The sequence below is a fragment of the Bubalus kerabau genome, chromosome 4 (genome assembly GCF_029407905.1).
Source record: "Bubalus kerabau isolate K-KA32 ecotype Philippines breed swamp buffalo chromosome 4, PCC_UOA_SB_1v2, whole genome shotgun sequence".
Lineage (NCBI taxonomy): Eukaryota > Metazoa > Chordata > Mammalia > Artiodactyla > Bovidae > Bubalus > Bubalus kerabau.
Genome location: NC_073627.1, coordinates 72464249 through 72477118, shown reverse-complemented (window position 1 = coordinate 72477118; position 12870 = coordinate 72464249). Strand labels below are relative to the sequence as shown.

Sequence of the window (12870 nt, the reverse complement as noted above, 5' to 3'; positions counted from 1 at the left end):
CTTGAATCACACAGGGTAATTTAGCTAAACATTGCAATCAGAAATAAAGTTTGGGTAAATACAAATTTTGAAAGCCTAATAATTTGGAGTAGCTTTGTTTCCAGACTTAACACAAATATTGTCACTGCTAAGTACATGTGAAAACTTGTGAATTCTGACTGTAAATCTATAAATACCTGTCATGATAATATTCACTCTGCAGTATATGGACCTTTTTTGGGGTTTGATTTCAAAGGTACTTTTTGCTTAGCATTTTAATTTTACATTTTAAGGTAACAACTGTTAGGAAGACTTTTTGGTAAAAATCTATTTTTTTTTTCTCATTTGCAGTTTGGTTGCAACAAAGGAAACAGACAGCGCAAGGTCTCGAAGTGCCCCGATGTCGCCTTCTGACTTTCTAGATAAATTAATGGGGAGGACGTCGGGGTACGATGCAAGAATCAGACCCAATTTTAAAGGTAATTGTTCTGCTTACTACAATATAAATGATTAAGCAGGATAAATTTCCAAACTGATTCCCCCCCAAATTCTAATACTTATTTCCAATAATCCTCCAAGCACCATGTCGGTCAAAGAAGAAATATATTGTCGTGTTAATAGCTATCATAATTTGTCTTCTTTGGATCGTACAACATTACATTGGTTTTAAGTGTACAGCGTCATGATTTGATTTTTTATATATTATGAAGTGATGGTCACAGTGACATTAGTTAAAAAACCCCTTAGAGAGTTTGTGGGGGAATGAACACATGTATTGAATATAGGTATGGCTAAGTCCCTTCGCTGTTCACGTGAAACTGTCACGAGGTTGTTGATAACTGTACCCCCATACAAAATAATTTTTTTTTAAAGGAGAAAGGTGACAAAGAAAACTCTTAGAAAATGCCTAGATAGATGGTTAAGCAATAGGAAATGTTTTTAAAATATAAAATTCTTGGGAAAAACTTGTGTGTTTGACCTCTCAGTAATTTATAAATTTTGTAAGAGGAAAACAAAAAAATCTTTCTCAGACAATTTGCAAAAATTAAATAAGAATATTCAATCTAATTAACAATCAATAAAAACTCTTGGGAGAACATAGGCAAAACACTCTCTGACATAAACAAAATTGTGATACTTATTTGTATGATTGTGTGTAATTTCTCTAAAATATAGTACATTTTAAAAAATTTGATTTACTTGAGATTAAATATTTTAAATGTTATTAAAATGCATTACACAAAAGTAGAAATAAATAATTCTCTTAAATTACTTTAAATTGGTCCTGAGCACAGATAGAATGGTCTCTTTCATTGAAAATTATCTTAGTAAATAATTAAATATGAATGTTAGCTATTTATAAAAATAAATATTTAAAGACATTAAAACACTTAGAAGTCTAACTTACTAAGATTATTCTTTTTCTTCCTTCCATGGGTTAATCAACTATTCTCTTTCCCTCCAGGATAGTCATAATTTATCTTAAACCTTTCTGAGAATCAGGTTTCTCCAAGAAAGACTCTGTGCCTTTACCATAATTGGAGTATGAAATGTGTTATGTCTTAGACTTATTAAACATAATGATTTTGAACTATTATAAAGAATGCATTTAATAACTATAATTGGGTTTAGAAATAATCTGGGAGTCTGCTAAAAAAGAATTGGCAAATAAAGCTCCATATCTCACTAAATTAGTTATCATTCAAAAGAAATCAGAGTTTTGTACAAATCATTATTTCAAAAATTTGGTCTTAGGCAGAAGAAATGATGTGTATATAAGCAGTTATTTCCATTTTGAAAAACAAAAATAATAGGTAGATGCTAGTACTTCTTTCCTGGAATTTGAAATGTTTCCTTTAGAACTTCCTATTTAGGGAAAAGCAGGAATGGAAGAGGCACAGTTTATCAGGCAGAAGCCACACAAACTACAGGAAGGTGGTGCTCCAGGTTGCTAGGCAGGTGCTACTTTATATGTTTATCTGTTTGTTGTTTTATGACAGCAGTAAATATCATGTACCTGAACTTGGTAAAAGCTAAATTGTCCAAAAATATTAGTGATGAATAGCCTCAACAGTCCTTCGGCACAATTCTACTTCTTAGAGGCAAACACTCCAAAAGGAAAATTGGTAATTTGCAGTGTGCCTCTGTTTAATCTCTGATGGCCTCTTACAAAGAAGGTGTTATGACCTTTCTTTGCACTAACTAGACTGCTAATTGGATGCCTCCATTCTTGCATTCCACCTCTTCTGTTTTACTTTTTTTTTGGCCAGTGATTTTTCTTCCTGCAGGAGCAATATTTATTCATCTTGTTTACTCTTTCAGTTGTTAGTTTTCTTGCATGTAATAGAAATGCTCTGTAGTTTAGGAGGGACAAAGTCCGTTTGCCTGGGTGCTGATACATGTTCTATCTGCTCTGTGTGTGTGGAAGGAGGTGGTTTTGTGCTATTTCCCTCTCGGGGAAAGTACATGTGACAGAGATGGTTCTTCCCTGGGCATAGCTTTGTTTCAGGTGAGGGCTGAGTTGCTAGGCTTTGGTCTGGGGTTCTCCAAATGCCAGAATAGAGATGACTTTAGTTTTGAGGTACTGTCAGGAACTCTCTTTTTCCTAATCATTTTTTTTTTTTTTTTGGTAAAGAGAAGTTGAATAAATTCTGGGAATCTAATGCATAACCTTGAGGTTATATTTAACAGTACTGTATTATATACTTAAAATTTTTTTTTCCTGAAGTACATTTTAATTTATTAAAATTTTTTTGAAGTATAGTTGCTTTACAAGGGTGTGCTAGTTTCTACTGTACAGCAAAGTAAATCAGCTGTCTGTATAAGAATATCCCCTCTTCCTTGGATTTCCTTCCCTTGTAGTATACCACAGAGCACTGAGTAGAGTTCCCTGTACTATACATTAGGTTCTCATTAATTATCTATTTTATGCATAGTATCAGTAGTGTATATATGTCAGTCCCAATCTCCCAGTTTATCTCACCTCCACAATCCCCCATGGTGTCCGTATGTTTTCTGTTTTGCAAATAAGTTCATCTATGATGTTAAGTGAAGTGAAAGTCACTTAGTCATGTCTGACTCTTTGAGACCCCATGAACTATACAGTCCATGGAATTCTCCAGGCCAGAATACTGAAGTGGGTAGCCTTTCCCTTCTCCAGGGGATTGTTCCAACCCAGAAATCGAACCCAGATCTCCCACACTTCAGGCAGATTCTTTACCAACTGAGCCACAAGGGAAGCCCAAGTTCATCTATACTATTTGCTAATAGAGTAGATCTTAAATGTTCTTACCACAAAATGAAATAGTAAGTATGTGACATGATGGAGGTATTGCTGCTGCTACTAAGTCGCTTCAGTCGTTTCCAACTCTGTGCGACCCCATAGATGGCAGCCCACTAGGCTCCTCTGTCCCAGGGATTCTCCAGGCAAGAATACTGCTAATGCTACTTTAGCTAGCTACTTTAGCAAGAATACTTTAGCTAATGCTAAAGTCATAATCTTATTGCAGTATATAAGTGTACCAAGTCCACACATTATATTAATACATTTTAAGCTTATACAATGTTGTATGCCAGTTTTATCTCAATAAAGCTGGAAAAAGAAAACACTTAAAAATTTTAGCATTGCTTACAGACTCATATTATTTCCAACATCTGCAAAAAGAAGAAAAAAAATATGTGCATCCTTCAAACCCATGGAAACCCCAGGCCAGCCCTGCTCTAGGAGACAATGGATGGGGGCAGGGAGCTTCTGGGGACAGGTACTCTGTCCATGGCCTCTGCTACTCTGTCTAATGCCCCACCTCCTTTCCTGTTGATGGTGACTTTGAATTTTGTGCCTCTTAGCACGTTAGCTTCCTTCTCCATGTTGTTCTAATCATCACTTATTTAGGCTTTTCTCTGTTTCATATATCAACTGTTTTCTTCTGCCTTCTATACTTTATATCATTAAACCAATGCTGACTTTCCTGTCATCCTCTCCTAGTCTCATTTTTATTCACTAATATCATTTTTATTCCTCAGAAAGGAGGACAACCATGCTCAATCTTCCATCTTGAAATAGAAGCTTCCAGGAGTCATTTAAAACTAGAAGCCAGTTTAACAGATTAAAAAGCAATCAAATAGCAAATAAAAGGACGTCCATAGGCAATAAAATATTATTTCACCAGACTATTTTGCTAGCTTTTTCTAGATTTTATTTCTTTTCTTTGACTCTGTTGTTTAGGCCCTCAGTTGGTCTTTATAACCTTAAATCTAATTTGGATCCAGGCAGAAAGGACGGCCAGCAGCCACCTGTTTGTGTATTCCTCCTGTACATTTACTGCATTTGTGCTGTTTTTTTATTGTTTCTGGTGGCCGTTCCCTTTATCTAGGAATAACATTGTTTGCCTTCACTATGTCTTTGTGTTTTCTGTCTTTTCATCTGTGATATTCCTCTGTATTAATCCTTTTATCCCATTTCATAAATCCAATTTTCATATAGTCTATTCTACTATAACACATTCTATCCCCAGAATGGTATATGTACCAATACTCATTTCTGCCCATTTTTTTTTTCAGGGAAAGTGTTAGAATCTCTTTATCCATTTTAATTATTCCTATCCACCCAGGCACTACTTTTCTTGAATAAAATTCATAGTTTTTCTTTTGAAAAAGCTGTATTTTCTATTTGCATTTTTATATCATGCAAGGTCATTTTAACAAGAAAAATCCCTAATAATAAATCTTTATAAAGTTGTAGACAAACACCTGAAAGATTCACAGATTTAAATTCTGCACCATATGTTTTTAGATTTTGTTTGATTATTCTTTAATATATTCTCTCTGTAGTGATTATTTCCCTTTTTTATTTTAAAACAATCTCAGACTAACAGAAGATTTTCAAGTATAGATAGCACAGACTATTTTTTCCCCAAACCGTTTGAAAGTAAGTTGATGACCTGGTGCCCCAATGGTTGGGTGTATCATACAGATAAGAATATTCTCTTAGATAGCCACAGACTGATCACTGAAACAAGCAAATTAACATGGATATATTGTGCTCAGTCATGTCTGACTCTTTGAGACCCCTTGGACTGTAGCCCACCAAGCTTCTCTGTCCATGGGATTTCTCAGGTAAGGATACTGGAGTGGGTTGCCATTTCCTTCTCTAGGGGATATATTGCTACCATCTAATTTAGAGCCCCCATTCAGATTTTATCAATTATCTAAATAATGGCTTCATAGCAAAAAAATCCAGTTTAGAATCTTACATTTCATGGGTCATTTCTCATTGTCTCCTTTAGGCAGAGCAGTCCCTCCTTCCTCTATCATAATCTTGGCATTTAAAAAATATTATTCCTTTATTTAACAGAATGTTTCTCAATTTGCAATAGCCCAATGTTTCCTCATGATTCAGTTTAGATAATGCATCTTGATAGGAATATCACAGAAATGATGCTGTGTTCTAATTGCACCTTATTAGATTGTGGACCTTGTAAATTTTTACCATGACTGATGTTTGTTTTGATTAACTGGATAAGTGGATTCCTGATAGAATGTGTCCCTATATACACACATATACATGTAAATATTCATACACACATATTAATTTACATCTATGTATTTATATCTCTATCTATTGAAAACCATGCATTCTCCCTGATAGCTATACTACCATACATTTATTCTAGTTTCTGAATTTCCATGTTTTAACTCCTTCATTTGACAGTAAGGCTCCCACTATTTTCTTTCTTTATTTTAATGCACTGGATCTTGGTTGTGGCGTGTGGACTCTTAATTGCAGTATGTGAGACCTAGTTCCCTGACCAGGGATTAAACCTGGGCCCCCTACATTGGGAGTGTGGAGTGTTAGCCACCAGACCACCTGGGAAGCCTTGGCTCTCATTATCTTTAATATAATTACATGTTTGATCAATACATAATGAATCTCCTTTGTTGCCGCTCCCTCTTCTGCCCGAGAGTCCTGTTCAGATGGTCACTCCCCTTGCCAAGATGCCCCCATGTGGACATGCTCTTACCTGTCTCTGGTTCTAATATCCCGCACCTGGCTGCCTCACTCAGGCTTCAACACCCGATGCTGTGAAATCCTTCTCACCCTGCTCTAGTTGACCACACTCCCTGCAGCCATCCCAGCCTGAAGCCTGTTGTGCACTGCCCAAGTGAATGGCTTTCAGCTACGTTTTTCAGGAATGAAAGGTAAGGGGAAGAATAAACTGGATCCTATATTTAGGCCACCCTTTTCAAACCTTTTTTCTAGTATCTGAAACATAATTGAAAATATGGATTTAAAGTCATCAAATATGCTTTTGTCAATCAAAATAAAATATCTTTCCTCATGACATGACTACTATATATACATATATATATAAAAACAAATCTAAACATAAAAACAAAATCTAAACAGATTTTTTTTAAATTTAATCTTTCGATTGCATTCTTATATCTTTAATAAGGGTGAGGCTTTAATGAAACATTATATTAAAAATTTTTAGAGTCATATTCATGAACACTTGAATTTTTTTTTTTTTTTGTCTATTTGTTTGCTCTGTATCTGCCTGGTGAACAGTTTTTCCCCAACATGAATCACAATAATGTAACTGGCAAGGGTTTGTATTGTACTTTGCCATTTTGCCTTGGTCTACCTCTGAGCTTAAAAGCCACATTCTATTTAAGAAACATCTAAAAGAAAACATGCTGCTGAAAACATCTGCAGCTACTGTCATTTGCTTTTCAGGCCAGTGATGGCTAATGCAGTGAACAGTTTTAAAGTACAACTTGCCATATAAATCCTATAGCAGTTATTTGTTCTGTTGCTAAACATGCAGGTGTATCAGATGGATGTAATAGCTTTTGCTTTGGCACAGAAGTAACAAATTGACCAACAACTGCTAAACAGGTGCTCTCTATAATGGCAATAGAAGTTCTACAGTCTTCTCTGAGCATCATTTTCTATACAACTTTCTAATGCTGTATGTATAATTAGTTCAGTTCAGTTCAGTTGCTCAGTTGTGTCCAACTCTTTTGTGACCCCATGGACTGGGGCACACCAGCCTTCCCTATCCTTCACCAACTCCCAGAGCTTGCTCAAACTCATATCCATCGAGTTGGTGATGCCATCAAACCATCTCATCCTCTGTTGTCCCCTTCTCCTCCAGCCTTATATCCTTCCCAGCATCAGGGTCTTTTCCAATGAGTCAGTTCATAGCATCAGGTGGCCAAAGTATTGGAGTTTCAGCTTCAGCATCAGTCCTTCCAATATATATTTATAGTGAAGGTAAAAAGACTTCTCCATGACCTGCCCTGATCTGACATGGACCATAAGCTTAACATGTAGAATATTCTGCTTTATAAATATTATGGTGGTGTATCTATCTTGTTCCTGGTAACCTGTCTCCACTGTCACTGTCCTTGGTCAGCGCCATTCTATTTCCCATCTGAACAGTTACAGTAAATCCCTGTTTTTTTCTGTCTCTAAGCTTTTACTATCCATTCAACCATTCACCATGTTGTATTGGTTTACTTCACTCTAATGATAAAGAATCTTGTAATGACTCCTTCATGTTCATGAAGTAAATTACAAAATACTGTGATTTTACTTGGCAGAAATTCTATGATCTAGCCCGAGACTATCTTTAGAAACAATAGACTTTTTTTTTCACATTGCTTCATATCTTAATATATTTTTAAAATTAAAAAATTCTATTATGGGTATGTATTTCAGGTATATGCATATATACATATCGTGTGGATATATATATGTATATCTTTCAAGTGAGTGCTCTATTTTTGAAATTAAGATTTGGTGCCTGAATCCCTTCACCTTTCTTTCTGCTGAAGAAGAAAACACATAACAAATAAGCAGTAAAATAGAAACCAGGTCTGCTCTTTTGTATGTACTAATAACCAGGCGAGGAACACATCTGATAACTGATGGATTGGACAATAAAGCTTAGACATGAAAGCACTGGGATTTACTTTAATACACATCAAACTGAGATCTTGAAGCCAGGTTGCCTTTCTGTTGTTAGGAAGATTTTATTGCATCTGGTGGGAGGCATGTTGGAGAAGCAAGACCTGGAGTCTTGTTCATTCGATGTGAGGCATCATGCTCCCAACTGTTAGGCCAGTCCTCAGTAGCCACTTCTCCTACAAGTGACCATGGCTCTTCTGTGGAAACGTGCTATTTTAGAGAGAAAAACAAATGCACCCCAGGAGCCCATCTCCCAGCGCAGTGCTTAATACTGTTCCTTTCAGAGTTTTTCTGGATTCATTAGGTGGTACCGAACAGCACCTGGTCCCAAGGAATGCATCAGAACCAACTTTATTAACTTCAGGTTACTGAAGCCTTCACTGAATTTTCAACTTTAATCCAGTTTTCACCAATTTTACCTACAATTCTATGCATAATAATTAATTTAGAGGATGAGACCAAATAAATAAATAAAACCCCTGTTCCTTGCTAAGTTAAAATAAGAAAATCATCTTCCCACTGTTTTATTTATTCCAGTTTCAGCCAAAGAGATTGCAGTTAGATTGAGCTGACAGTTCTGTAGCAGCAGTTACATTTGGGGCCATGTTTCCCCAACATGGATGTACCTGAAGCTGCATTTTATTGGAAGGTGTATTAACCCAATACTAAAACATTTGCGTTTTCCCTCTTCCAATGGATTTGAGTCAATAAAGCACAACAGAATTTATCTTAAGCAAAAGGGTATCCCCTAGATTCACATTGCTGTCACCAGCAAAGAACAATATCAGAGTTTTAGAGTTCTCAAGAGAAAAAGAGAATAGCTTAGCTTCCTTGGTGGCTCAGAGGGTTAAGAATCTGCCTTCAATGCAGCAAATGGAGGTTTGATCCCTGGGTCAGAAAGATCCCCTGGAGAAGGAAATGGCAACCCACTCCAGTATTCTTGCTTGGAGAATCCCATAGGCAGAGGAGCCTGGAAGGCTACAATCCATGGGGTTGCAGAGTCAGACATGACTGAACAACTAACACTTAGAAAGTATCAAAGATTGGTTTTTAGCTTTTCAAGATTTCAGTCAGCCTGTGCATAAAGCAGAGACATTACTTTGCCAAAAAGGTCCGTCTAGTCAAGGCTATGGTTTTTCCAGCGGTCATGTATGGATGTGAGAGTTGGACTATAAAGAAAGCTGAGTGCCGAAGAATTGATGCTTTTGAACTGTGTTGGAGAAGACTCTTGAGAGTCCCTTGGACTGCAAGGAGATCCAACCAGTCCATCCCAAAGGAGATCAGTCCTGGGTGTTCATTGGAAGGACTGAAGTTGAAGCTGAAACTCCAATATTTTGGCCACCTGATGGCGAAGAACTGACTCATTTGAAAAGACCCTGATGCTGGGAAAGATTGAAGGTGTAAGGAGAAGGGGAAGACAGAGGATGAGATGTCTGGATGGCATCACCGACTCAATGGATATGAGTTTGAGCAAGCTCTGAGAGTTGGTGGTGAACAGGGAGGCCTGGCTTGCTGCAGTCCATGGGGTCGCAAAGAGCTCAGACTGAGCCACTAAACTGTAACTGTAACTGTGTATATATTTTAGAGTTCACCACCACTTACATTAAGTAAAATACATATATACATATATAACTGTATATATATGTATCTTCTAACTGTTAATTGTGACTTCATATTTCTCTTATGATGGGATAAATTAACCATAGAAAAAATATCTCTGCTTTATCTTCTCTTTAGTCAGTTCAGTCGCTCAGTCATGTCTGACTCTTTGTGACCCCATGGACTGCAGCACATTAGGCTTCCCTGTCCATCACCAACTCCTGGAGCTTGCTCAAACTCATGTCCATTGAGTCAGTGATGCCTTCAACCATCTCATCCTCTGTCATCCCCTTCTCCTCCTGCCCTCAACGTTTCCTAGTATCTTTCCCAGTCAGTTCTTTGCATCAGGTGGCCAAAATATTGGAGTTTCAGCTTCAACATGAGTCCTGCCAAAGACTATTCAGGACTGATTTCCTTTAGGATGGACTCGTTTGATCTTGCAGTCCAAGGGACTCTCAAGAGTCTTCTCCAACACCGCAGTTCAAAAGCATCAATTCTTGGTGCTCAGCTTTCTTTATAGTCCAACTCTCACATCTATACATGACTACTGGAAAAACCATAGCTGTGACTAGATGGACCTTTGTCAGCAAAATAAAAGAAGACCTTTGTCTGCTTTTTAATATGTTGTCTAGGTTGGTCATAGCTTTTCTTCCAAGGAGCAATCGTTTTTTAATTTCCTGACTGAAGTCACCATCTTCAGTGATTTTGGAGCCCCCCAAAGTAGAGTCTCTCAGTTTCCATTATCTCCTATAGGAGGATGATGGGACAGCATGAGTGACTGTTATGCTCCAGGACAATAAATCTAGAATGGAGTAAGCCTGAGGGAAGAGAGAGTTAATAGAATATGTGATGCACCTGATATGGAAATACACTTTAGATATTTCAGAACTTGTGGATAATCTGATGATACATATGGAAGAAACTATATGAAATACATAAAACAATTATCCACCTCAGGAACATGTTTTGCAGAAAAGAAACAGTGATCATAGTGTATTATATGGTTAGTTGGCATACTATTTACTTTGTCATAATAATGTAAAACTGGGGACTTCCCTGGTGGTCCAGTGGCTAAGATTCCATGTTCCCACCACAGGGGGCCCAGGTTTGATACCTAGTCAGGGAACTAGGTCCCACATTGTTGTTCAATTTTCCAGTCATGTCTGATTCTTTGTGACTCCATGAACTGCAGCATGCCATGCCTCTTTGTCCCTCAGCATCTCACAAAGTTTCCCCAAGTTCGTGTCCATTGCATCAGGGATGCCATCCAGCCATCTCATCCTCTGACACCCTCTTCTCCTTCTGCCCTCAATCTTTCCCAGCATCAGGGACTTTTCCAATGAGTCAGCTGTTCATATCAAATGAACAAACAACTGGAGTTTCAACTTCAGCATCAGTCCTTCCAACTAGCATTCAGGGTGGATTTCCCTTAAGATTGGTTTGATCTCTTTGCTGTCCAAGAGACTCTCAGGAGTCTTCTCCAGCATCACAGTTTGAAGGCATCAGTTCTTTGGCTCTCTGCCTTCTATACAGTCCAGCTCTCACAACTGATTGAGAGACTCAATTATGTTTAGTATGGTGACTGCAGCCACAAAATTAAAAGACGCTTACTCCTTGGAAGGAAAGTTATGACCAACCTAGATAACATATTGAAAAGCAGAGACATTACTTTGCCAACAAAGGTCCGTCTAGTCAAGGCTATGGTTTTTCCAGTGGTCATGTATGGATGTGAGAGTTGGACTGTGAAGAAAGCTGAGCACCAAAGAACTGATGCTTTTGAACTGTGGTGTTGGAGAAGACTCTTGAGAGTCCCTTGGACTGCAAGGAGATCCAACCAGTCCATTCTGAAGGAGATCAGCCCTGGGATTTCTTTGGAAGGAATGATGCTAAAGCTGAAACTCCAGTACTTTGGCCACCTCATGCGAAGAGTTGACTCATTGGAAAAGACTCTGATGCTGGGAGGGATTGAGGGCAGGAGGAGAAGGGGATGACAGAGGATGAGATGGCTGGATGGCATCATTGACTCGATGGACGTGAGTCTGAGTGAACTCCAGGAGCTGGTGATGGACAGGGAGGCCTGGGGTGCTACGATTCATGGGGTCGCAAAGAGTCGGACACGACTGAGCGACTGAGCCTAACTGAACTGAAAATGAACTAACAAAAGAAATTAGGGTTAGGTATCAGTTTTTGTGATTTTATCTGACTAGCTTAGATAAGATGAACTGAATTATTTTAACTCCTATCACACAGTATTTCAGTGTTTTTTTATTTATATTGCTATCAAGCCTAATAACAAGGCTTATATAATATCAAGCCTAATAACAGAGTTTGTAGCCAGATAATGAAATGCTTTGAATTCTTTTTTTAAAATGACATATCAGATGCATGGAATTATTTGAAAATATTTTAGATAAGCATCCAATCGCCCTTCTGTTTTAATCTCTCTTTCAGGCCCTGCAGTTAACGTCACATGCAACATATTCATAAACAGCTTTGGTTCTATTGCTGAGACAACCATGGTAGGTAGGCCTGTGACTTTATAATGAATTGCACACTGGAGTAATTTATAATAATGTTCATGTCAATTTTTTTCAGCTAATGTTATGTAATTTAAAGCTAAAATTCATATAATGAAATTTTAAAGGATAAAATTGAATGTATAATTAAATTACAATCAAGTCAGGTAATAATGTTTCATTTAGAGATGATATATTAGAGAATAAATGTAAGTGAAAACACAATTGATCTCTCCCATTTAAGTAACTATTAGATCTCACATTAAAACTAAAATAAAAAAAAAAACCTAAGATTTTACCATATGAATTATTCATTTGCAATGCTCTTTAATAAGCAGAAATAAGCATAGGGGTAAATAATGTCATGTTTAATTATTCTATATACTTAAGTGTGCTTATAATGTTATTTTAAGTATTTTGATTACTTTTCCAAATGAATATGGTATCTGCTTAAATATCATAAATATTTTGCAAATTGTGGTGTGTGCTTTAATTTAACTAAACTCACTGAACTGAGGCTTCATTACTGCTTGATTGAGAACTTAATCAAGTTATTAAAGCCCAACAGATTATCATTCGAAGTCCAACTTATTCTGCTTTGGATTTTATAACTTTCTGTAAAGATCATGTTGTATCTTTTCTTTGTCTTATAATTTTCATTGTGCATTTTAGGGAAAATAAAAATGCAGAGATGGACTCATGAACCACTGAACATCTGTTAAGATTATCAGGGACATTTTTAAAAATTGAAACTATGTACTGTGCTTCTTAAATTACCTAGAGTTATACTTCATTCCTACATTT

General features: G+C 37.0%; 1 protein-coding gene across 5 annotated transcripts in view; it reads left to right on the top strand.

Annotated features, from left to right (window-relative positions):
• The first annotated feature begins 364 nt into the window (after positions 1-364).
• Positions 365-12870, top strand: part of GLRA3 (glycine receptor alpha 3) — a 152646-nt gene continuing 140140 nt past the window's right edge. For 3 of the 5 annotated variants that reach the window (XM_055577686.1, XM_055577687.1, XM_055577688.1), the window contains exons 1-2: positions 5556-6177; positions 12002-12069. In XM_055577686.1, coding sequence (XP_055433661.1) covers positions 6171-6177; positions 12002-12069 — 75 coding nt within the window. In that variant the 5' untranslated portion in view covers positions 5556-6170. Of the gene's footprint in view, positions 459-650; positions 659-5555; positions 6178-8848; positions 8886-8981; positions 8985-12001; positions 12070-12870 lie in introns of those variants that run through there. The other 2 variants (XM_055577689.1, XM_055577690.1) reach the window with 2 other exon arrangements.